Genomic DNA, 22094 nt, shown 5'->3' with positions numbered 1-22094 from the left:
CCCACCCTTCACTGAATCTCCCATTTTCAGCCTAAATGTAAATAAAGAGAACACCCAAGTATTAGAGCTAACTACTGACAAAACAGAGAATCTAAGCACACTCTATTTCAAGTGTAAAAAGTGAGATATTCTATGCCATTATTAGCTTTGTCTATGGAAGAATTCAGTGGCACATGCAGGAATGTAACTATTGATATTAAAAAAAGTTTTCTGTGCTATCAAGTTATTAATAAGCAGTTCAAATGAAAGAGCATTAGAAAATAACATCCAGTCTTCCAATTATACAGATCCATCTTTTCAGAACATTAAAAAATGGCATATGTAAGCACTCAGGCCCATAAAAACATCAAGCCTGCAGTCCCCAAAGTCCTGAAATTAAGGAGAGTTAAAAATGGGGTTGTAAAGTGTTGGGGCTGTACATTAAAGCACAGGCAGAGTGTTGGAATAAGAAGGGTGATAAACTGGTAAACTGATGGAGGGGAGTTAAGGCTGCTAACCAGAAATGCACATTAGAGACAAGTCAAATCCTTCTTAATTGAAAACATAGTGCAAAAATTAAAATAAAAACAACAACAATAAAAAAAACGAAAACCAACAAAACACAAAACAAACAAATCAAAACAAACAAACAAAAAGCAGAAATTCTACTGTAGGAAGAAAGGGACAATTTGTGGAAAATGGAAAACATTCTTCTTGAAGGTGGTGAAGAATGATGAGTGGGAAAAAGACCCAGAATGGGATTTAAGTAAAGAGATGTATAAGGAGCACAGGCTGTTATTCCTTGTGCCACCATCACCCCCAAGATCAAAAATTAAAGATTTTTTCCAGTTGTACACTAAAGCAAATTAAGCAAAACTTCAGCTACTTAATTGGCATCAGTTTGCTGCTCCTGCACAGATGAAAGAAGGTGACAAACAGCCCTTTACAAAAGCAACAAAACCTATAAGATCAGTAGAACCTATCCTGCAGTACCCACAATGCTCTCTCACACAAAGTCACCATCTACAACCCAAAAAAGACCTGGTATGAAATATTACCATTCAATAAAAAAATCATTATTTGGTCCCTTAAGTAGGCCCTGAAGTAGAAGGCTGTGGTGAAAATTTATCAGGCATTTTTCTCCAAATGGAATGTATGCTCCAGTACCCTAGGAGCTCTATAGTACATGAAATTTTAACAGAATTGTTAATGTCTTTCTAGGTTTTAGAATACCACAAAGAGATACTCATCATGTGCTTTTACCACAGCAGATAAATGCTAATGCCTCTAGTACACAACACTTTCACAGTGGTTTGAATACAAGTCATCTTCCACTGTCTTGGTGAGCAAATTAATGGCATCAATAAATTTTTCAGTATCTCCAGATAAAGACTCTTTACCTTCACAAGCCTGATCAGTAAATTCCTGATGTACAGAAGGGATCACAAACAACTTGTTATGTGGATTCCCTGAAAGGTTAGTCTGCTGTGAGAAACAGAAAATGTCAAAGGCCTGGGAGTTTTCAGATGTGAACCCACGCCCTGATATGGGAAAGGTTTGTGAAAGATCCTAAAGGTCAGATGTGAGGGTCACCCTTATCAACAAGGTCATATGTTAAGTTAAACTGAAACCAAGAGGAGTTTACTCCCTGGAACCACAGCACTCTGATTACAGTAAATGTATTTTTAAAGGGCAAGGAGCTTTAAAAGTGATGCTTAAAAGCGTATTTACCAGAATAAAGAAATATGTACCTTAAAGAAGTTGTTCTTGGGTAATTTCCATAAGAATTTCCAGTGGCTTGAAAGTTAAAGATACTTACAAATGGAAAAAAAATCTATTTGTAGCTATTCATCTTTGGTTCCCTCTGATTGGAAATAATAATGATTTCAGTAAAGATTGGAAAATAAAAACCAACAAAACAAACATAGCTTTTCTGCATATTTTAAACTGGTAAACTTTGTATTTACTTTTGTTACAGTCAGAAATTTTTTCTAATTTTATCTTGTGACATTTTGCTTTGCTTAAAAGAAATGACAATTCAGAGCCTTGTTATCTTTTAGAAGAGCTACATGAGAAAAAGGCCATTATCTCTCTTTACAAGGGGAACGTGCAGGCACTAAAATACACCCTTGCCTTTGAGCTAAACAAACCTTGAGCAGACAGACACGGGCTTAGAGCAGCTTGAGAACAGAAGAGGCAATTCCACCAGAATTACTTCAGCCCTGTCAGGTTTTTGGTTTTGTTTTCATTTTAGGAGGAGGTTTTGAGCATGTACAACCTCCCTTCACCCTCCTCCTACCTAGGTTATCTGACAAGTTTGAGCTCCTTTATCTGCAGGGCAGCTCAGTGCCCTGCTTCCCATCCTTCCCTATCAGCTGTGGCAGCTCTGATGCTCCTCCTGGAGGCACACACTGTCCAGAAAGCCTTCCCTTGGGATAATGGGATGCATTTCCAGCAGCTGAGGCTGTCCCCCTGTGAGCAGCACTGCTGCAAAACAGCTTGAGCTGAGTTGGTGCAAGGTGGGATGCTGTGGGGGCAGGGATGGTGCCTCACCACCAGTGCTGACACCGTGGGATGTGTGGGAAGGAATCTCCACTCCCCAGGACCATTCCTGCTGCAGTTTGCTCAGGGGCTGAGTATCACCTTCCTGGTAGGTGCATCTACCTGGATTCATCCATCCTGATAAATCTGAGGGAAGCTGAGTTGATTCAGAGTGCTCCTCTCAAATCCAACACCACTGAACACACTAAAACAAGCAAAGCCCCAGCTCTCATTGGAACACCATTCATATTCCCATTCCCCACACCCAGGGACACTGGTAAGATCTCAGGGTGGCAGAAAGCAAAGCACTTCCCTGGGACACACCACCAGGAGCAGCTCCTGGGCAGGGTGAAGTGCTTTGCTTTGCCTCCTTCTGAAGCTACACCCTTCCAAGAGACTCCAAGGAGGACAGGGCAGGAGAGAAACCCAAAGGAATGGAGTGGCACCTGCCTGGGCTCCACACTGGTGCAGCAAGCTCCTCATTCCCTCTGCACAGACACAGGGATGAAGGACACTCTGCTGCTTTCTGTGATGTTATCACACTGCTAATGATAACAAAAGCAACACCTTCCCTTTTAAAAAAGGCAGGGTTAGACAAATGGTCAGGGAAATAAGCTCATATTCTCCCTAGGGCCAGGTTTCAGTATTATTATGCAAATAGAAATTGTCTTATGCTGTGGATTCACCTGAGGGAATCGGCCCCAGAATCTGAAAACCAAAGGATTTCACAATGTGAGCACAAGCTGCAAGTTCTGCCCTAAGGTTTGGTGCAGTTTTGGAGGTCAGGCTGTGCTTCTCCAACTTGAGTCAAGACCCTCTCAGGGATTCTATGGTTCCTTTCTTTAAAAACTTCCACAGTCTTTCATGGAAATAGACACTTCCACCAGTAACTCACAAGAAACACTTTTGCCTTGCAAGAAGCACATCACCAGAAGATAACTTACTGATTTATTTTGTAAACGTTGTGTTTTAACTAACATGGAAGCCTGATACTGGGAATTGATGGTTTCTCTTTTAATGAATGTTGAGCCATATATAGGCCAGTGTTATGAGGCTCCCATCACAACAAAAGGCCCCTTTTATTAATGGCTACTTTATCATTTAAAACATGCATGTTGTTACTTAAAATGGCAAATTGCTTTGCACCGTCCTTGAAGTGCATTGCATAAATATTGTATTCAAGCCCTTAGCTTGCACTTCATAAATAATTTATTTTTAAAATACCCTTCCATGAGACCACCAGCTGGCAAGATGTTCAATTTTCTGGTAAAAACATGTATTTATTGCAAGTCTTATTTTAACTTGTTGAAGATTTGCTAAAAGCCACAAGTGACAGATGTTGTAAGAACTGTATTCAACCCAAAACCTCAGGAAGTTGAAAGCCTCATTCTCCTGCTAGGTTTTGTACCTCTGCATAAGCAGTTTCCTTTGCAGGAGAAAAGCTGAAATCTATTCAAGGAAGCTTTCAAGTACCATTTTCTGACAACCCAAAAATGACTGATAGCAGATTATGTGATGATCAGAAAGGTTTATAGATTTCATTACACTTCTTTTCACTACAATCCTTCCTCCACCATTTCCATTTCATGTTGCTGCATTTAAGCTGCTGTACAAACTTGTTCAAAGTGCTTGACATTAAAAAAAAAAATCAAAGGAAATTTCAGATAATTAACTTTGATGAATGAGTGTATTTTAATTCATGTCTGGTAATATTCTTGTTAATGACATGTCTGCTTAGGACATCCATTAAAAGTCCATTACGTTAACAGGGAAAGTCTAATAAAGTTATCCTGGAAATTTTCTGGTATATTAACGTTATGGACTTTTAATGAATATCTGCTGTAGGAACTGCTATTAGCAAGGCTACTATTCTAATTAAACTTGGGCTCTGAGAGTGAAAAAAATGTATAAAGATAACAACAAGCAGAAGTAGCACTTCTTTTGAAAATGACTATAAGGGAGATGGGTACAGGTCACAAATCAGACTATCAGTAAGAGCTAAAAAATTACTATATTGTAGCTTTTTTTGTAGCCTGCTATCCAATATACCCATATAGAGTGTGTCCTTCATGTCATCAGTTGCTGGGGCTCCTTTTTACTCCTCTATTGTTGAGACTGAGCAGAACAAAAAGGCCTTCCAGGGCAGGAGATAAAAATTTAAACATAGTTTCTCACAACAATGCCAAATAAAAAAATGCACTTAGGGAAATCTGTTCCCTATGGGCATCTCAGCAACCCATTTGAAGCTGCTGACATTCACCATAATACAGCAAAATACCTTTTTATATGTATATATCTTTTATTCATATAATCTGAGAATGGGCTGGGAGGGACCGTAAAGCTCATCTCATTCCATCCCTTTGCCATGGGCAGGGACACCTTCCACTAGACCAGGCTGCTCAAAGCTCCATCTTGATATATTTACATTTTTTATAAATATATATATACACATAAAGTTTCTATTAATATTAATAAATATGTATATTTGTATTGATAAAATATGAATATTAATATATTTATTAATATGACTCTGCATATATTTACTAATATTAATATGTATAATTATTATTAATATTTTTATGTAAATGTCTTAATATGAATATATATATGTATATTAAAACCCAACCCTGATATACCTATTTTTTCATACTTATCCTTCACCAAATCTTCCAAACCAATCATTTTCCAGAAACTGTCATCCCAACCTCTATCTGATGTGTATGTCCACTTGCACACTACTGTACAGAGAGACCTAAAAAAGAGACAATATAAGCACAAAGTCAGGCAAATGAAGATGTTTGGGTTTAAACTTGTGACTAGAAACAATTTCCTGCAAAAGAATCTCTTCTCCACTGGTCAGAAACCCCAGCAGAATGCTCACAAAAAAAAAAAAAAAAAAAAAAAAAAAACTGGTTACTGTTTGGAGTGCACGTCTTGAGGACCTTAAAAGGACCTTGTGTTTAAGATTCTTCTCTGCTGAAACAACTCCTGGTCTGGCCACTTCACTGCATAAATCAGTCAAATAACAGGCTGTGCATGTGCCTGGGGGAGAGCAGGGCTGGAGCACAGCAGCTCAGAGTGCTGCTCTTCCAGCCTAAATGGCTGCTTTGCACAGTCTGTCCTTAGGAAAACTTTGTGTTACTTCCCTCACAACTGAACTGCAATTCCCAGGAAATCTGGATGATGGGGACAGATGCTCAAGTCTGATTTCTGAGAAGCTGATGTAAACTCTGCTGTGCCAGGACAGCAGCAAGGGGCACAGGCAGGAGCAGAAGGACACAGAGGACAAGAACTCTCACAGCAAAGTCTGTCCTAACACACGGAATGGTTTTTATTAATATCCCCAAATATATTCCTCCCTAAAGTACGAACAATACTCCTGATGGTTTAAAATAACATAGGCTGTTTTCTATCTGAACACTAAGAATCATCTCCAAAGATCAGTACTAAACTGTGCTTGAAAAGTCAGTCAACTAAAAGGTATTAAAAATGCTAAATATCACTGAAAACTGCAGCTCTGCAGTCCTGGGAATACCACAGTACCAGCAAGTGCAACACAGCTCAGATGCATCTCAGGGAAGCACAACATCATAACTGTTCTCAAAGAGAAATCCTGCTCAGAGGTGGATTTTCTTTGATGTTTTACAAGACAGCTTATTTGTGACTCATGTTTAGCCAAGGTGAGCTTACACAGACATATTCTCTTCATTAGGATGGTACAATTTGAACATGTATCTTCAAAGCAAATTCACTTTGACTGAAGCACCTGAGTTTTTCTTGCAGTTTTGCATAAGTAAAAGCCAAATAAAATTTCTCTCTTCAAAATTATTTTTTGGAATAAAAGGAAATCTTCCTTTCATCCAAGAATACTACCCAGGGACTAAAATATGAATCACAGAATGGGTTGGGCTTGGAAGGGACCTTAACACTCATCTTGTTCCAACCCCCTAACATGGGCAGGGACACCTTCCACTAGCCCAGGTTGCTCCAAGACCCATCCAACATGGCCTTGAGCAGAAAAAGAGAAGCTATTTTTATTTCCTATCTGCAAATAAAAGTTAGAGCTTATAGCTACTGATACTGCAGACAGAGAAAAGCCAAAGAACAACAGGAAGAGTCTTTCCACACAGCTGGAAAACTATCTGGGATATCTATTTTATGTTTAAGGGAGTTACAACAAGAAGCAACATCCTCTTATGTGACACTGAGCAGAAGATGGGATGGTTTCATAGACTCTCTAAACTCCCACTTTCTCATCTGGGACTGAAATGTGTTTTTTAAATGCCTTATGTTTCTTTCCATGCTGTTGTACTGGAGTTTTTACAACCAGAGGACAAGTGATGGCCATTCACATCCCATTGGTTGTAAAGGTGTGCTGGTTGCTCTTTGTTGCAAAGAGAATAATTAACATGACATATGACATATTTTGGGGGGGAAAAAAGACATTAGTTAACTATTTATATCCCTATAAATAAATGCAGTCAATAAATGCAGAGATTATTTCAGGACGACTCTTAAAACATCTCTGACACCCCCACCCCCTTTTTTTTCTTCCTAATAGTTTAAGAATAGACCACACAATCTCAACTCAGTGTCTGGTTTGAAAACAAAAAAGCACATGACCTGTAACTACAGCAATGACAATGTTGATATAAGGAATTCCAATTTCCAAGGATTTAAAAGCCAGACACAGAAATCTAATTAGGACCTTTGACAAAAATTGGGTGAATAAATAAATTCTAGGCTGAAGAAAATACTGGGAAAAAATAAACATTTTCCCCAAATTGGTTCAAACCTCTCGTTAAAAGGAAAAATAAAGACAGGGTATTTGAAATAAAAAGCACTTCATCAGTTTAGGAAAAATTTAGACATAAAGAGCGAAAAACAATGCATCAAGTTTTCCCAAATATGGCAAATACCAAATCATAACAAATTATCATCAAAAGTGAATATGTCTTTTTCTAATTAGGTTGAAGCTCTGAACTAATGCCACACCCTGAGAAAGGCTCCAAGGAACATGTTCTAACCAGGGGCCTGCTGTCCCACACAGCTCCCTCTGTGGAACACCACAGCACACACACAGCCCCATGGAATCACTGGGGATGGGGACAGATCCCCTCCTGCCAATCCACAGAATTCCAGCAGATCCCAGCTCTCTGGCAGGATATGGCTGCACTGAACACATCCTGGAGATGCATAAATGCAAAGTGCTCACAGAGCAAGGATAAACAGAGGAGTTCTGGTTGAATTTTTAACATAGTATGGAAAATGAAGTGGGAAAGACAACTCTTCCCAAATAAAGTGGCTGGCAGATCCTTAAGTGGAAGGTTCTGGTATGAAAACCAATCTCAGATCTGAGTTAAACACTAACACATTATGTTGGCAGGTTTTTATTTTCATGGCCACAGCAAGAAACTCAAAATGCTTGTTTTAAACACAGTCTGAGCATTTACACTGCTCTGAGATTCAATCTCTTTCTTCCACTCTTGCTGCCACTCAAAAAGTAGGTGTTTAATGGAACAATATGGCTTCATACAAACCCCTAATATCAAAGAGAAAGTGTCATACTGCAGAAAGACATTCTGCTCTCAGAGATAGCAGTCCAAATGAAAGGGTTTCTTTGTGATGGCCATGATGGATTAACATCACCACATGCTCAAAAGCACCTGGATGGGTTGAACTTAAAGCCCTGCCCCTCACCTGATGAGGTGCTGAGTCTGTATGTCCTAGAGAGCTCTGTACACATGCAGAGAGAACAGCTCATTCATGGCTTGTCACTGCTGAAGCCAATGGTATAGATGCAAATAATACATATTTATTTATATATTTATATACATTAACTTCATAGGAAATCACTCAGAAATTCTCCCCCAGAGAATCACCCTATAAAGGGGGTAGCACAACTCCTAACTTGGGAAAACTCTAACCAGAAAGACACTGGGAAAGAACCACCTGAGGAACCAAATCAGTACACCTACAAAGAAAGCCTCAACCACGAGAAAATTTTATATTTCACAGAACTCCTAAGTTTGATGAGATGAGGGGCAGATATGAAACAGAAACAGTACTGATATCTGCTGTGGTATATTCAATGTTTCCTATTTGGCAGCATTGCCTCAATTATTTGGTCATAAACACCAGACTTGTGCTGGCTGAAGCTGGATGAACCAGATGGGTTGAAGCAAAAGCTCCTCTTACTTTACTCCCAGGATCAGCTGGGTTCAAAGGGGCAGAGAAGAGGCAATCCCAGAGGGAAGAGCCCTCTCCTGACTGCCTGATCCACCACAGGATTTGAGGAGCCATACATGGAACCCCTCAGTAGCACAAGCCATATGTAGCCAGTCTGAAATACCATGAGTTTGGAGACACTTTTCTTCAAGCATATTCCCAGCACAAAGAAATGAAGGATTTCCTTTCTCTGTTCAGAACAAAAAGTTTTGCTTAGAATATTCCTACTGAAAAAAAACCCCAACCGTCGTGCATGGAAAATTTTTATTTTATTCAAACCAGATTTTTCACAGGAAAATTATTATGTTTAGAGTTTCCCATGAGTTTCTTGCTGAGGACTAACTGGATATGCTGAAGTCCTGCATAACCAGAATCTCAGCAGTCTTAAAAACACAGAGAGTCTGTGAACACACTTGAAATTCCCAAAATGCTGTCTGGAAGCAACTAACCTGCAAAAGGGTCTGGGCCAACTGGACTTGTGATCGCTCAAGTGATCAAAATTTGTTTCTGTATGACTCTTCCCACATTATCTGCCCATTCTGAGTGTTTTCTCTCACTCTGTTGTACTTCATGGAGAGAAGGCAATCAGATGCATTCACTGAAAATGGGAATTCCTGCATGCTCTAAGTTATCAGCATAAAAATGTATCCAAAAGATAAAAGTCACAAAAAACTTCTCCACACCTACTTAGGAGTCAGCAGAGCTTCACACTTTGTTGCCACATCTCCCACACTCCAAAAGGGATAAAGCCAGCACAGATATGATTCCCAAATCTGCAGAGAACCTGCCCTGCCCGGGACAGTACCTGCTATGAAAATAATCCTGGGAGCTACTCCTTAACTGCAGGTGTCTTGCAGAAGTCATCCCTATTTTAAGTATAGGTTGATAGGTAAGTCCTATCAACTAAAAGTTACTAAAAAAACCCAGTTTTTTTCCTGAAAAGTGACCCCACATAAGGTATTTCTACATGACCTTCCATTTCAGAGGGCTGGTACAAGATTAGTTAGCCTGGAAAATGAGTCAGCCACCAGTTTGAAAGGCAGAGAACCCCTGGCTGGCTGGGGCATCCTGAGGTGAATGGCAGCTTTGTTCTCAATTCCAAAGCAAAAGGATCTGCTTCATTCATCCCAACTGCTCAGAAATGAACCTAAACTCATGAACTTAATTAATTTTGTAGGCATCATTAGCAGCGCAGCAGTTCAATCACTGGATCACTGAACTAAAGCCAGCTGCACCTGCTGAGGGCTGTGCCAAAGCTAAATCCTCCAGAAGCAAGGATAGGGTACAGCTAGATCCCAAAAGGAATACCATGCACTGGGATAAAGTAGCTCTCTGTGGTCTGTGGGGCAGATTTATTTAAAGCTACAAAGAATCAAAAGCTAAGAAAGCTTTATGACGTTGTGAACGTAAGCAGGAGACCAGAAACAATGGAGTGTGACTGTCACAACATCAAATGATTTTTTTTTTGTTCTACAAAGTTAAAATTTAAAACAGATTCTGAATTCAAATTGTAAACCAGGGCGTAGATTCTGCTCAAATGAACGTCTCCACATATTGACATCTGGGCCAGGCTGCCAATGTCCTCCCAAATTATGCACCCCACAGTCTCAAGGCTTTTCACAAAAGCAAGCAATTTACAGCTCTAACACAGTCACAGATCTGACTGTGGTTTGTGCAAAAATGTTCCAGGCAAAAAAATTTAATACCCAGCACACATACTCCCAGCATCCAAGAACAGAACTGGGCACTGCTGCTGCAAGAGCCTAAAATACAGTGAAGTTATCACAGAGCAATAGGAAACCTGTAATTATTCTCTGCTCTATTATGGTAATGCCATATCCATTAATCCACAGCCTTGGAAACAGAACCAGAATGTTGGATCCACATCTACCACTGGCATTTAGGAAACATGTCTCTGCCTGCTTGCTGTATTTGGCTGCTTGGGGGAAACAGGGACAATTTGTCCTAAAGGAATACTTCTCAAGAAAGAGGAGAAGAAGTGACATCTGATCATTGAGTCTTGAGGTGTATGAAGTGTATGAGATGCTGTCCCTGCTGAGTGTTTGCTAAAAGGAGTCAGGGCAGGGGTCTGAGCTCAGGCTGGTGTGGAGGAGCTGCCCCTGCTGTCCCTCAGTCCATCTCTGGGCCAGGTGGGCTGCAAAGCTCAGGGTGACAGAGTCTGGGGGTGCCCTGACTGCACTGCCCTCCTTTCACCTCTTTAACAGCTCTTTAACTGCAGGTACACACGGCAAAACCTGCCAGGGGCTGCTCCAGCCACCCAGCCATGTAAACCCCAAGTCCTTAACATTTAGAACACGTTACTTTTTATGATTATTGCCTTTGACCCAAAGCCTATGAAATTCCTGCCTGCCCAAACCCATTGTCTTAGCAAGCTGTGCAATTTGACTCTTGCCTGAAAAGGGTTTTCATCTTCCAACAAAACATTAAACAGGCCAAACAAAGAAGACAGGTGGGGAAGCCTGTTTGGGACAAGTAGCAGACACATTCCCAGTTGTACTCAAGGCCTTGACATTCAGTCTTTGCATGTCTGAGGATTTAAACCTATTCAATAAAGGTAACAAGGAAATTACTGTACTCAGAGTTAGCAATTCTACTAGCTTCAGCCTTCCTATGCTCTGGGTAACACTTCTATTTATCATAAATAATTAAAAGTAGTCTGGCTGCCATTTAGACTTTTTGAAGGAAGTTAAATACCACAGCAAAAGCAAAGCTTTCTCCCTGCTTTGAAATCTTCACTAAAGCTGAGGAGAAAAAATATTAATACAAATAAGAATGATCCAATATCATGGTGAAAGGCCAATATTTGTTCACACTAGGGCTGGTGGCAATTTTGTCATATTTCATAGGTGAAATAGGATTAAACTCCAGACTTCAAACCTTAAAAGTTACTGTTCAAAAAATTACTTGGATATTTTCTTTTTCCTCAGGAAAAATTCAGTGTCAGAAAATAGCTCTTCAGTTCCCAACAAAAAGGATTTAGTAGAAAAGATTTCTCTTTCCAGCAAGCATTCAAGTTTAGTGGAAGACAGCAATCCACAAAGCAATCAATCAAAAAGACAGTGAACAGCTCAGGACCTACAAGCTGCATACTTGAAGGTAATGCAGATACTGATAATTGCCTATATAATACCTTTCCAAGCCCTTTTTTTGGGTTTTTTGTTGCTTAAAAAAAATTATGTTGAAGTACTACATAAGATGTGAAGATTTCACAGCTTTTCCTTCAAAGCTGTGGTTAAAACACTGGTTTAATGATATACTATTCCCCCAATTTTTTGCTGAACACTGCTGACTCAGGGAACTAGCAGGGTCCTACCAGACTCCTTCCCAACCAACAAGACTAAATTTGGGGTTAAAAATCTCTGAACTTGCATTCAGCAGCTCTGTTGGCCTCACATCTGGAAAGTCAGAATTCTCACTGGACTGGTGGCACAGCTTTTATTTAAAAATATAAACCAGGTCTCCCTTTCCCTGCCATAAATCTCAGTGCCAAAGCAGAGCCCATGAAAGAGCAACACTCTCTTTTAGGTGAGAGAGAGGCCCTTGGGGACTGGCAGCTACATCAGAGCCCTTGGGGGACTGGGATCCATCAGCACTCTCACCAACAGGCGTAGGCATTACACCAGGACTGCCAAACTCATCCAGACTGGGCTTTCAGGGCTTTTGCTGGGATACAGGGTGGAGGAGTTGTGATTCTCCTGAGCTCACACCACCCTGTGTGTGTGTGGAAGGCACTCAGCTCTCAGCAACGAGCACCGAGCAGGAAACAAAGTCTTTCAATCAGCAAATCAAAAAGTTAAAGCTATTTTTGTAAAGGGGAAGAAGTATTAATTAACTCAAACCTACCTTTAATATTTTGTGTTCATGTTGTAACACTTAAGAGGTTTTTGGCTGGCTTTTTAAATCACAGGATTTTCTAAGCAAGTCTGTTGCTTACTTAAAGGGACAGTTTTTATTGTATGAAAAACACAATTCACATTTGCAATTTTCTACACCCACATCTATAATTAATCTCCTCTGAATACAGCCACTCCCTGACGAGATTCCATGTTATATTTAAACTCTGGGTGCCACTTTGAAAGGAAAAAAAGAAGAACAATAGGATCATTTTCAAAGCCTACATAGCAGCACAAGGTTTCAAAGCAATGAAGTGCTTTAAACTCTGGCATCAACCTTCTGACCACCCAACCAGAGCGAAGACTGACCTCCAGTTACCACCACAATAAGCACAGAAGTCTCTTGAGAAATGCAGAGTGTAGATGTTCCCTGTGTTCCAAAGGAGGCAAGAGACTGATGTTATATTGCACAGATAAATCTCAAATTTACCGAGAGGTTGTTGGGAAAACCCGTTTTGTGACACTCAGACTCTAAGGATTAACCCACATAAAGAAAATTCTGTGTTGGATGAGGTATCTTAAAATTTAAAATTTGCACATCTTGTTACAAATGTGGATTTGATACATAACTACTGTGGGAAACTGGCTTGTTTTATTTTTCCATAAATACACACACACACGTGTTTGTAATGTGTACACATGCAGATATTTACTTTGGATTGGGAGAATGTGCCTGTTTGTGTTTGCTGTAATCTATTTAAACCTGTCCTTTAAAAATACAAATAAATGCATCAAACACTGCAAATGTCAAAAAAGCCATCCAACAGAAGGTGAATCACACTGACCACAATGAGATGATGTTTCTTCTACGATGTGTAACAGAGCCCAATTCTTTCTAGAAGTGTGTTTCTGTTTAGAAACAAGCTATCAAAAGATGGGAAGACGGAATAGTCTTGAATTCAGTTTTCCTAGAAGTTATGTCACCAAACCTGTAAGGAACCACCCATCTGCAGTTCAGCTTATCAAGGCAGATTAATCCCTTGTGTGCATCTAATAATTTCAGATGATACACTTAGCTAAACACATTGGGTTGGATCAGAAAGTACAAAATAAGACCATTTTATCCACCCACATACGCCTCACCATGTCATGAGGCAAGGGCAAGCCAACAGTCAGCAGATTGCTGAGTTGTTTTATTAATTTCATTCTGTATTATGTTACAGACATCCAACCAAGATTCAAGCCCATTGTCTTCGGCATTGTTGGAGAACTCATAATGAGACACAGTCCTAGACAAAAAAATGTATTGTCTAGACAAATCAGACATAGCATGTGGGGCTGGAAATTTTAGTCCATTCCCTTCAAAGATGGCAAACAGAGGCAAAGAAAATTGAGGGATTTGGCCAAGGGTCAAAGAGTAAACTTTAATCAGACCCCTGAACTGAATCCTTAAATCCAGAGGCTCACTCTAGAGACCCAGGCAGAAAGACACAATTCAGACATTGATGTTGAATATGTTAAAAAAAAAAAATCTTTCTATGGACAACTGTGGTTTAAATCTTTAAATATGAGAGAAATAAAAAAAAGTGTGCACATATATAAAATTGAGTCATTGTTTTAAGTAACCACTGGTTTAAATTTTATAAGCTTAATAAGTGGAGGAGAGGTTATAAGGAAAACATCATCCAAAAATGGCAAGGGAAATAAAAAGCAAAACTGGAAGTAGAGACCACGTCTCCAGCCACTGCAGTCCAGCAGCCTTGGGACATTCCTCCTGCCTTCTGCAACATCAGCAATGTTTCAGTTCCATTTAATCACAAAAAAATATTCTTTCAAGCTCAGTATTTCAACCAAATCACTCTGCAATAGGAAGTCAAATATTTATTTCAATTAAGAGCTTGTATTTAAAAAACACATTTTCTCCTGTTACTTTCTGGCAGTTAAAAATATGACACAATTAAAACTGGAAGTATTGGTACACAGAGCCAGTGAACAGCTTCCTCTGGAAGTCTGAGCTGGAGCAAATTTACCACAGCTCAAGACTTCACCAAACACTCAAGGAAGCTGGTAAAGAGATTAAGCAAATGCTACAAGTCACTGAGAAAAAGGAAGTTTGGTCTGAGCTCCCTCCCCACCATGTGGCTTTGGGCAGAGTGAGATTATTCCTGTCAGCAACATCAACTTCTCCCAGTATAAGAGCAGCAGCACATCCAGATGTGCATCACCCAGCACATCTGCCAGCACCAGGCATTGCCCCAGCCATGGACACACGGCCACTGCATTGTTCCAGATGTCCCTGTCCCACAGGGAATAACGTGGGCAGGCTGCAGGAAGACCCCAGTTACTGCTCCATGGCCCTGTGTGGCTCCTCTGGGTGAAAAGGACACACAGGACATGCTCACCCACCAGCCATGCCTAGGGAGCTGAAGGATTTAGGGTGTCCTTGATCTTCCAGCAGTTTGGGAAGTGTGGCAGATGCTGAGGGCGCTGCCTGGCCAGCACCATGCACACCCTGACACGCCAGGCACTGACTAGAAACACAGATCTCCACAGGATCAGGGCTACAGTTCATTATGTGGTTTCTGCTGTCTTCATACAATTGAGCAGAATTAGTGTGGTGTGAAAAAACCCCACCCTTACAGCCTTACCAGTGGTGTTTTGAGAGAGAGAACTGTCAGTCCGGAAATCTCTGCACGCAAAGACACATTTTACCAATTCGTGAGTAAATAATGTATATACTCCTAACATCAAACTGCTGATAGTCTAATTTAGCACAGTACTTGCACACATGTGTGAGTATAAAGTCCTGAGTGCTGTCAGTGGGGTTAATGGGAGTTTTTACCAGCTTAGTCAGACTGTGCTGAACTGGAGCCTCGGCTGTCATGCACTTGTGGCTAGACAAAGCCTAAGTGAAACCAGAACAGAAGCAGGGAAATTGCCAAGAGTACTGCAATAAAAGAAAGTTTTAATAACTGCATTCTGATGGGGGCTGTTACCATTTCACATGCTAAACCTGAATATTGAGGCCTCCTTTATTCAGAGAAACCACCTTCAAGTCTTATTCAGGTCTGGATGACAGGATACAGCTGCCAGGGGCACCTGAACCAAAGATACACATTAGATATTCCTATTCAGGGAGTGAGCTGAGGTGTGTTGTTACCTCCCACCACAAAAATCAGTTCAGTCAGTGTAAACTCTTAAAATCATAAAGCCATTCCTAAATATTAGATATATGTGGTCATAATTTAGTCATTAGTATCAATTTTTGAAAACAGGTTTTGTTAAATTTTAAGATAAGTGATTTAAATCAAAGGAAAAGCAAAATTTTATATACATGTAATGTATGCTTGTATTTTAATATTTTAAATGACAGCAGCACTGCATCTATTTCTAGAGTATCTTTAATTAATAATAATAGTATGCCTGTACAGGCCTTTGCAATTGTATTCATGTAAAAAAGAGGGCACATTTCTGAGCAAATCTCAAAAAGTAAAGACACCAACAGTATTATTTGGACAGCTGTGAGATTTCATAAACCAAACAAAGAAAACCCCCCAAGGAGTTCTGAAACAGGTAATAGAAGTGAGTAAAAGAACACATAAATTTCCATTAAGTAGGAATGAAAAACGTTTCAGCTTATTTACATCAGCAGAGAAATAAATGGAGATCAATGCAGAAAATAAGGAAGGCTACAGAGCAGATAAATCAGGTGTCATTATTTCTCAGAAGGCAGAAATAAAGACATTCAAAGAAAACAAGCAATCATTCTGCAGTTGAAAGAAGATATTGCTGGGACCAAGAGAAAATAAAAGAAAAACATAAAGGAGGCTACATTACATGGATATCTAGACTGCTTCCAGTCACAATAATAGAGAGAAATAACATAAGGGAATACAAATGCTCATTAACTGAGCATGATTTCAAAGCACTGGCCCCAGAAGGATGCTAACGTGTTGTCAGGTCTAGGATTCCTCTGTCCTTTCCTTTCCTCTGAAAGCATCTCTGCTGCCACTGCTAAAGAGAAGGGACTGCACTAAATCAACTCCACTCTGACTTTTTCTAACAACCAACCAGATCAAGCCATGGGCTCTTGGCAGAGTGGCTGAAAGAAAGAAGTTGCTCCTCTTATTTCAGATGCTTTAGCGTGTTACACAAGGAAGGTGGACACGATTGGTTTTTCCATTCATTTAAATCCTAAAAACAACTTCACCTGGGAATGCACATCCCCAGCTCTCTCAGAGCCAGAGCTCAGCCTGCCAGGTACTGCCTGAGCTTGTCTCACACCCAGCACCAAAAGGTGAGGCTGAACCAGCAGGGTGGAGTTCACCACTGCTCTAATGAACCCTTTCATGCAGCTCGAACAACACTAAAATATTTGTCTTTCCCTTTCTTGGAACTTGAATTACACTGCAATACCTGCAGAAAATACACTCACAAATGCTGCAAGCACAGAGAAGAATGAACTAAAAGTCAATTCAAAATCCCTGTGTTAGATGCCTTAGAAAAGGACTGTTTTATTCCCTCTTTAATGGTTTATACATTTCTAATGAAAAAAACCCCAAAAATAATTTCCACATCTGTGTGTTTTACCAAATTAAATGATGGAATTAAAAAGATCACTGTTCACAGAGAGACTGTACACTTTTATTTGAGAGAAATTAAGAATGAAATTTCTAAAGGCAATTTTGTCCACTATTTATTTATGAGCTTGGTCCTAAAGAGACGTGGGTGTGAGTAACTTGACCTGAACAAAAAGTGTCTCTGACGTCAGCTGGGGCATTTCTGTAAGTCACGTGTCTGCAGAAGCAACTGCAGGATTGTGCTTGACTTATCCCATATGGATTTTCCTTGCTACCTCCACAGTTAGGTCAGCAATATCAGGCTGCACATTCTGCCATTTTCATTGCTGCAAAGTGGTTTGCACCCTTAGGAAAAAAGCACAAAGAAAATCAACTCCCTGGTGTCCTAAAACAGCTCTAGAGGTGAAAGGCCAACTTTCACTGCTGCCAGACCCAGAGAGAAATCCCAAGGTCTGAATTTAACAGTTCTCCTGCCCTGACTTGCCATGGATGGTATGGGAATGATGAGGAGGAACAGCACAAGACTTGCTGACCTGCAGGAATCAGAGACTGGCAACTCTGGACTGCAGCACTGAAAACCAGAAATAAATAAATAAGCAAATCTGCATGCAGATCAAAAAATAATAAGTGCCTATAAGACAGCAGCTACTTAAGGAGAATTTTCTGGATATTAAATCCATTGTACTTGAACAGTCTGAAGATGTTTTTGGTATATGACAAATGCTGCGAGCAAGACATCAGATGAAAACTCCTCTGGCTGGACTGACCTTGGTTTTTCCAAATACACTGTTTCTTCACAATCAATGCCAATTAATCAATAACCTGCTACAGGTTTTCAAATACCATTTTCAAGCCATTCTGTGTGTCACACTGAAAGGACAAATGAACCTTCTGGGCCATAGGTGGCCATGAGGTTCAGAGAAGGAAAATGAGCAGTGTTAAGAACAGCTCCCCAAACATTGCTAGAGCCAACAGCCTGTTCATACCAGCAAGCTTGGACAGCAAATAAAGGACCCAGACCAGCAGAGCACTTAAGCACAGGCTTTAACTTTAAGCACGTGCCTAAGTGCTTTGCTGGAAAAGGGCCCAAAGAAAAGAATGAGCACAGTTAACTGAAAAGCCCTTCAGAACTGGCCTGACTGCTTTGTTTGTCCATTCCAGTTGCTAGTAAACACACGTTTGGGCTTAACCCATGCCACAAGAACAGAGACCTGGTACAGCCAATCTCTGCACTCAGGGAGGCTCCAGGAACTGGAAAGGCACTGCAAGACACATTTGGGATTTAGGCTACTTAAAAGGCACAAGTAGACATAGTATCTCCACATCTCTCTTGCAGGAAAATCCACATGAAGGTCCAAACCATTAAATAAGCTTTTACCACACAAGCCTGCCTTGCTCTGACTTTTCCACTAGCTTCACAGAATGTATTTTGGAGACCTCATAAAGAGGGGACAAAACACTGCCACAGGATTGTGGCTCTTTGTCCTGTCTCCAACTTGTGAAGGAAACCCAAACTTGAGCAGATAATTTCTGACTCTGGGCCTCGGCACTGTGGCAGTCTTTTTTACAACCTCCACTTTGGTCCATTAATAACATTTTTATATGTATCAAATTTACCCCCAAAACCAAAATCAAAACAAAGTTCCCTAGAATATCTTAAGCAATGTGCTTAAGTTAAAAAAAGAACTGGAGTCCAAAAATGGAAAGATGATTAGGGAGGTAGGTGAAGTTTGAATGAAACAATAATAAAAAGCCCTAAGAACACATCATATATTCATAGTTCTTGAATCATTAAGGCTCTGCATGACAGCTCTCACAAGCACCAGTATGGCAAATTCACTGACTTTTAAGCAGGAGTGAAAGTGGCTAAGCCCTAGGACAAATAATTTGAAAATCTCAGCACAAGTCTGATCTCAGAGAGTTTAAAGGAATGCAGACTGCCCAAAAACACAGCAGCTGTTTGTTTTTTCTGCCACCTTTCCAAGGTTCATGTCTGGAGTGAGGATAAACAGTTCTGAAAAAAAGTTATGTGGAGTTCAGACTTTAAGAAAATAAAACATCAGACTAGTATTTCTTGCAGAAAGAATAAAAAAAAACCCCAAACCTTAAATTATTTAGCCCTGAAAGTTTTCAGGTAGAGCTTCCAGGAGCAGAGGTAGATGGCTTGAGGCTTCAATATATTAAAATGCATTCTCTAAACAAGTCTGCATTTTCAAAACCTTGGCCTGATGTGGTTTTCTTGAGCAATATTCCTCCAAGCAGAGTTTCACATTTAATGAGGTAAAACTGTAGTCCCTACTTCATGCACACACACAGATAGAGGCCCTTTCAGATAAACCAACAAGCAAAGGAGATAGTGGGTGAAGCCTGCATCAGCCTGAAGTGATTTCCATCAGCACAGCAGGTATCGCAATCACAAGGTTAATTTCTGATAGCTTGGACATAATTCTTTATATTCTATCTCCTCCTTTCTCTGTTTGTGCCAAAGCAAATGAGCACCCACTTTAATGAATTAATACATCTCCTGATAGGTTGGGCAATCAGAAATTTAACATTTTAGTAGGTATGAGTTTCCTTTGATCCACATTTAAAGAGACAGCCTGAAAAAGAAAGAGGTATCAGGAAATGTTCTTGGACAGATTACCAGTGGAGCTAACTGGTGTGAATAAGGATTGTCTGTGCTCCAGGCAGGTCAGAAACAGCAGGAAATAGCAGGCACCATGTTGAGATTCAACATCTGTTTATGAACTGTCCTTATATACAAATGAAGAGCTGCTACAGGACAAAATATACAAACCCAGAAAGTCTTAAACAAACTGGATCCCCTCTGGAGAGCCCCCCTGTAAGATTTACACCTGGTGCTACTGGGACAACAGCATGAGGAGTGGTGAGCACTGAAGAATTTTACTTTCTCTTTGTGATACACATTCAAATTATAGATATATATATTTATATCTATCTCGTGGCCAGCATGGCCCAAGATGGCACATGAAAGATGCCATCTGTGAAGGAGGCTAAATCCAGACTGCACATGTGCCCACGGAGCTACAGAGTGGAATTGAGGGCAAGAATGGCATGGGATGGGATGGACATGAAGAACAGGTGCCAGCAGTGTATCATGCTCTTACACATTCCCTGTTTTCCCTTCTTTGTAGGGAGATGAAAGCTCTCTGGACCTTAACCTCCTGCACAGATGCTGTGCCCAAGGAATTAGGGACAACACCACACCAACTTTTTCCATAAAGACAGGAAGAATACTTAATTTCTTTCCTGAAAGTAAAATTATAGCATGGTATTTCCTTTTCTCCAAAGACTCTGTTCAAGGTATTTTATATACAATGACAAACCAGCATCAGAAACCACCAAATAGTTTCATAGAGGGAAGTTCAGAAGATGAAAACCACAGGAAAATAGTTTTCTTTGTATTTTGTGGCATGTTCTCCCCCTCTTATCAGTTTTAATTAAATATGAAAACACCTTATTGTGCAGATCCAGCTTCATTGCTCTGAAGAATGAGCTCACCTTAGAAAATGAGATTGGAAGGACAGGAGAGTATCTAAATAGTTTCAAAACTGTTTCAAACTACAGTGAGTGAAGATGAAGTTATTTCCATCATCCTAACTCCATGTACTATGTAGGGATAAATGCAAGTGTGCTTTAGGGGTGGGGAGAGTTTTGGATTTAAGAGGCATATCTCTCTGCTCATCTTCATATTTTTCCCAATCACCTATAGCATGAAGGGATTTCCTACTTTCTTTCCCACTTAGACAAAAAAAATCCTTGTGCATGGGTACTAAAGGCAATAGCTGGGTCAGCTTGCATAAATTCTCTTCTACTCCAACACTGGCCCGTGGATGCTGGGAGGGACTCTGGGACAGCCCCAGCCTGCCAGGGAACACAGGGACAGCTCTCTGAGGAACACCTGTGCTCCCCAATCCCCTCTGCAGAGAGTGCCAGGGTACATCCACACTGCAGAACAGCAGCAAGCTCACAACTCAGGCTGACAAGTCTGAGACAGAGCACTTGAAATAAAATAAAGTGGACAAACACAGGTTTTAACTGAGATTTCCAGCTCCAGTTTAAAGCTGAGTGTCAGCAAGCTGAACCAGACATTTAACTCAAATAATATCTGAAGTTACATCATAGTAAAATATAAAACATAGAACTTTCAGAACTTTGCCTTCATTTTAAAATTAAACCAACAGCCATGGTGAAATCTGAAATTCCAACTCTCCTATGCACAGAAGAATTGAGTTTCCTACCCATGCAGTGTCCAACAACCAAGAAGGACAACTCCAGTCATCCCTGCTGGATCACACTGCAAGCATTATTGCTTCATCTGTTTCTCTGAAGTCAGTCAGAATCCTACCATCGACATTTAATTAAAGAAGGTAGTAAGAAAATAAACAACCTTTCTTGGAATGTCTTTGATTCCATAAGTACATATACATTTCATCCACTGAAGGCTGAATTACAACCTTTCATCTAAAGAACAGCTTAATGGAATGGCACTGGAATAAAGAATGGGGGAAGGCAAAAACAAACCCTTGGTGATTTCACATAACACATTATATATTTATATAATATCGGGCTGGCTATCTGGCAGCATCAATTTGCAAGCTGCAGTAAAAGTGTTCATCACCTCAGTGCAAGCAAAAGGCTGAGCCAGGCACTTACACCAAATCAATAACCAGATCCTACTGAGAGTTAAAGCAGCAGATGGTCCATCACAATGAAGAAATGACAGAACACATCCATAGAAGTGCCTGCTTTCTTCAGACACATTCTTGAAAGCACTGTATCATTGATCTAAGATTATTTTTATAGGCAGATGACAGGTCAAGCATAAAAGTGCTCTGTTTTAAAGGTTACGGAGTTGGCAAGCTTGGTATCACTGCCATGGACAAAGACT

At 40.2% G+C, this 22094-nt stretch overlaps 1 protein-coding gene across 15 annotated transcripts in view; it reads right to left on the bottom strand.

Annotated features, from left to right (window-relative positions):
* The window catches only part of FGGY (FGGY carbohydrate kinase domain containing), a 283064-nt gene that overhangs the window by 74725 nt on the left and 186245 nt on the right, over positions 1-22094 (bottom strand). For all 15 annotated transcript variants that reach the window (XM_058030720.1, XM_058030722.1, XM_058030724.1 and 12 more), the window contains one exon: positions 5157-5272. In XM_058030720.1, coding sequence (XP_057886703.1) covers positions 5157-5272 — 116 coding nt within the window. The remainder of the gene's footprint in view (positions 1-5156; positions 5273-22094) is intronic.

Source organism: Melospiza georgiana, chromosome 9, assembly GCF_028018845.1.
Source record: "Melospiza georgiana isolate bMelGeo1 chromosome 9, bMelGeo1.pri, whole genome shotgun sequence".
NCBI classification, from domain to species: Eukaryota; Metazoa; Chordata; class Aves; order Passeriformes; family Passerellidae; genus Melospiza; species Melospiza georgiana.
The sequence above is the reverse complement of the archived record's forward strand: the minus strand, read 5'-3'. Positions and strand labels throughout refer to the sequence as shown.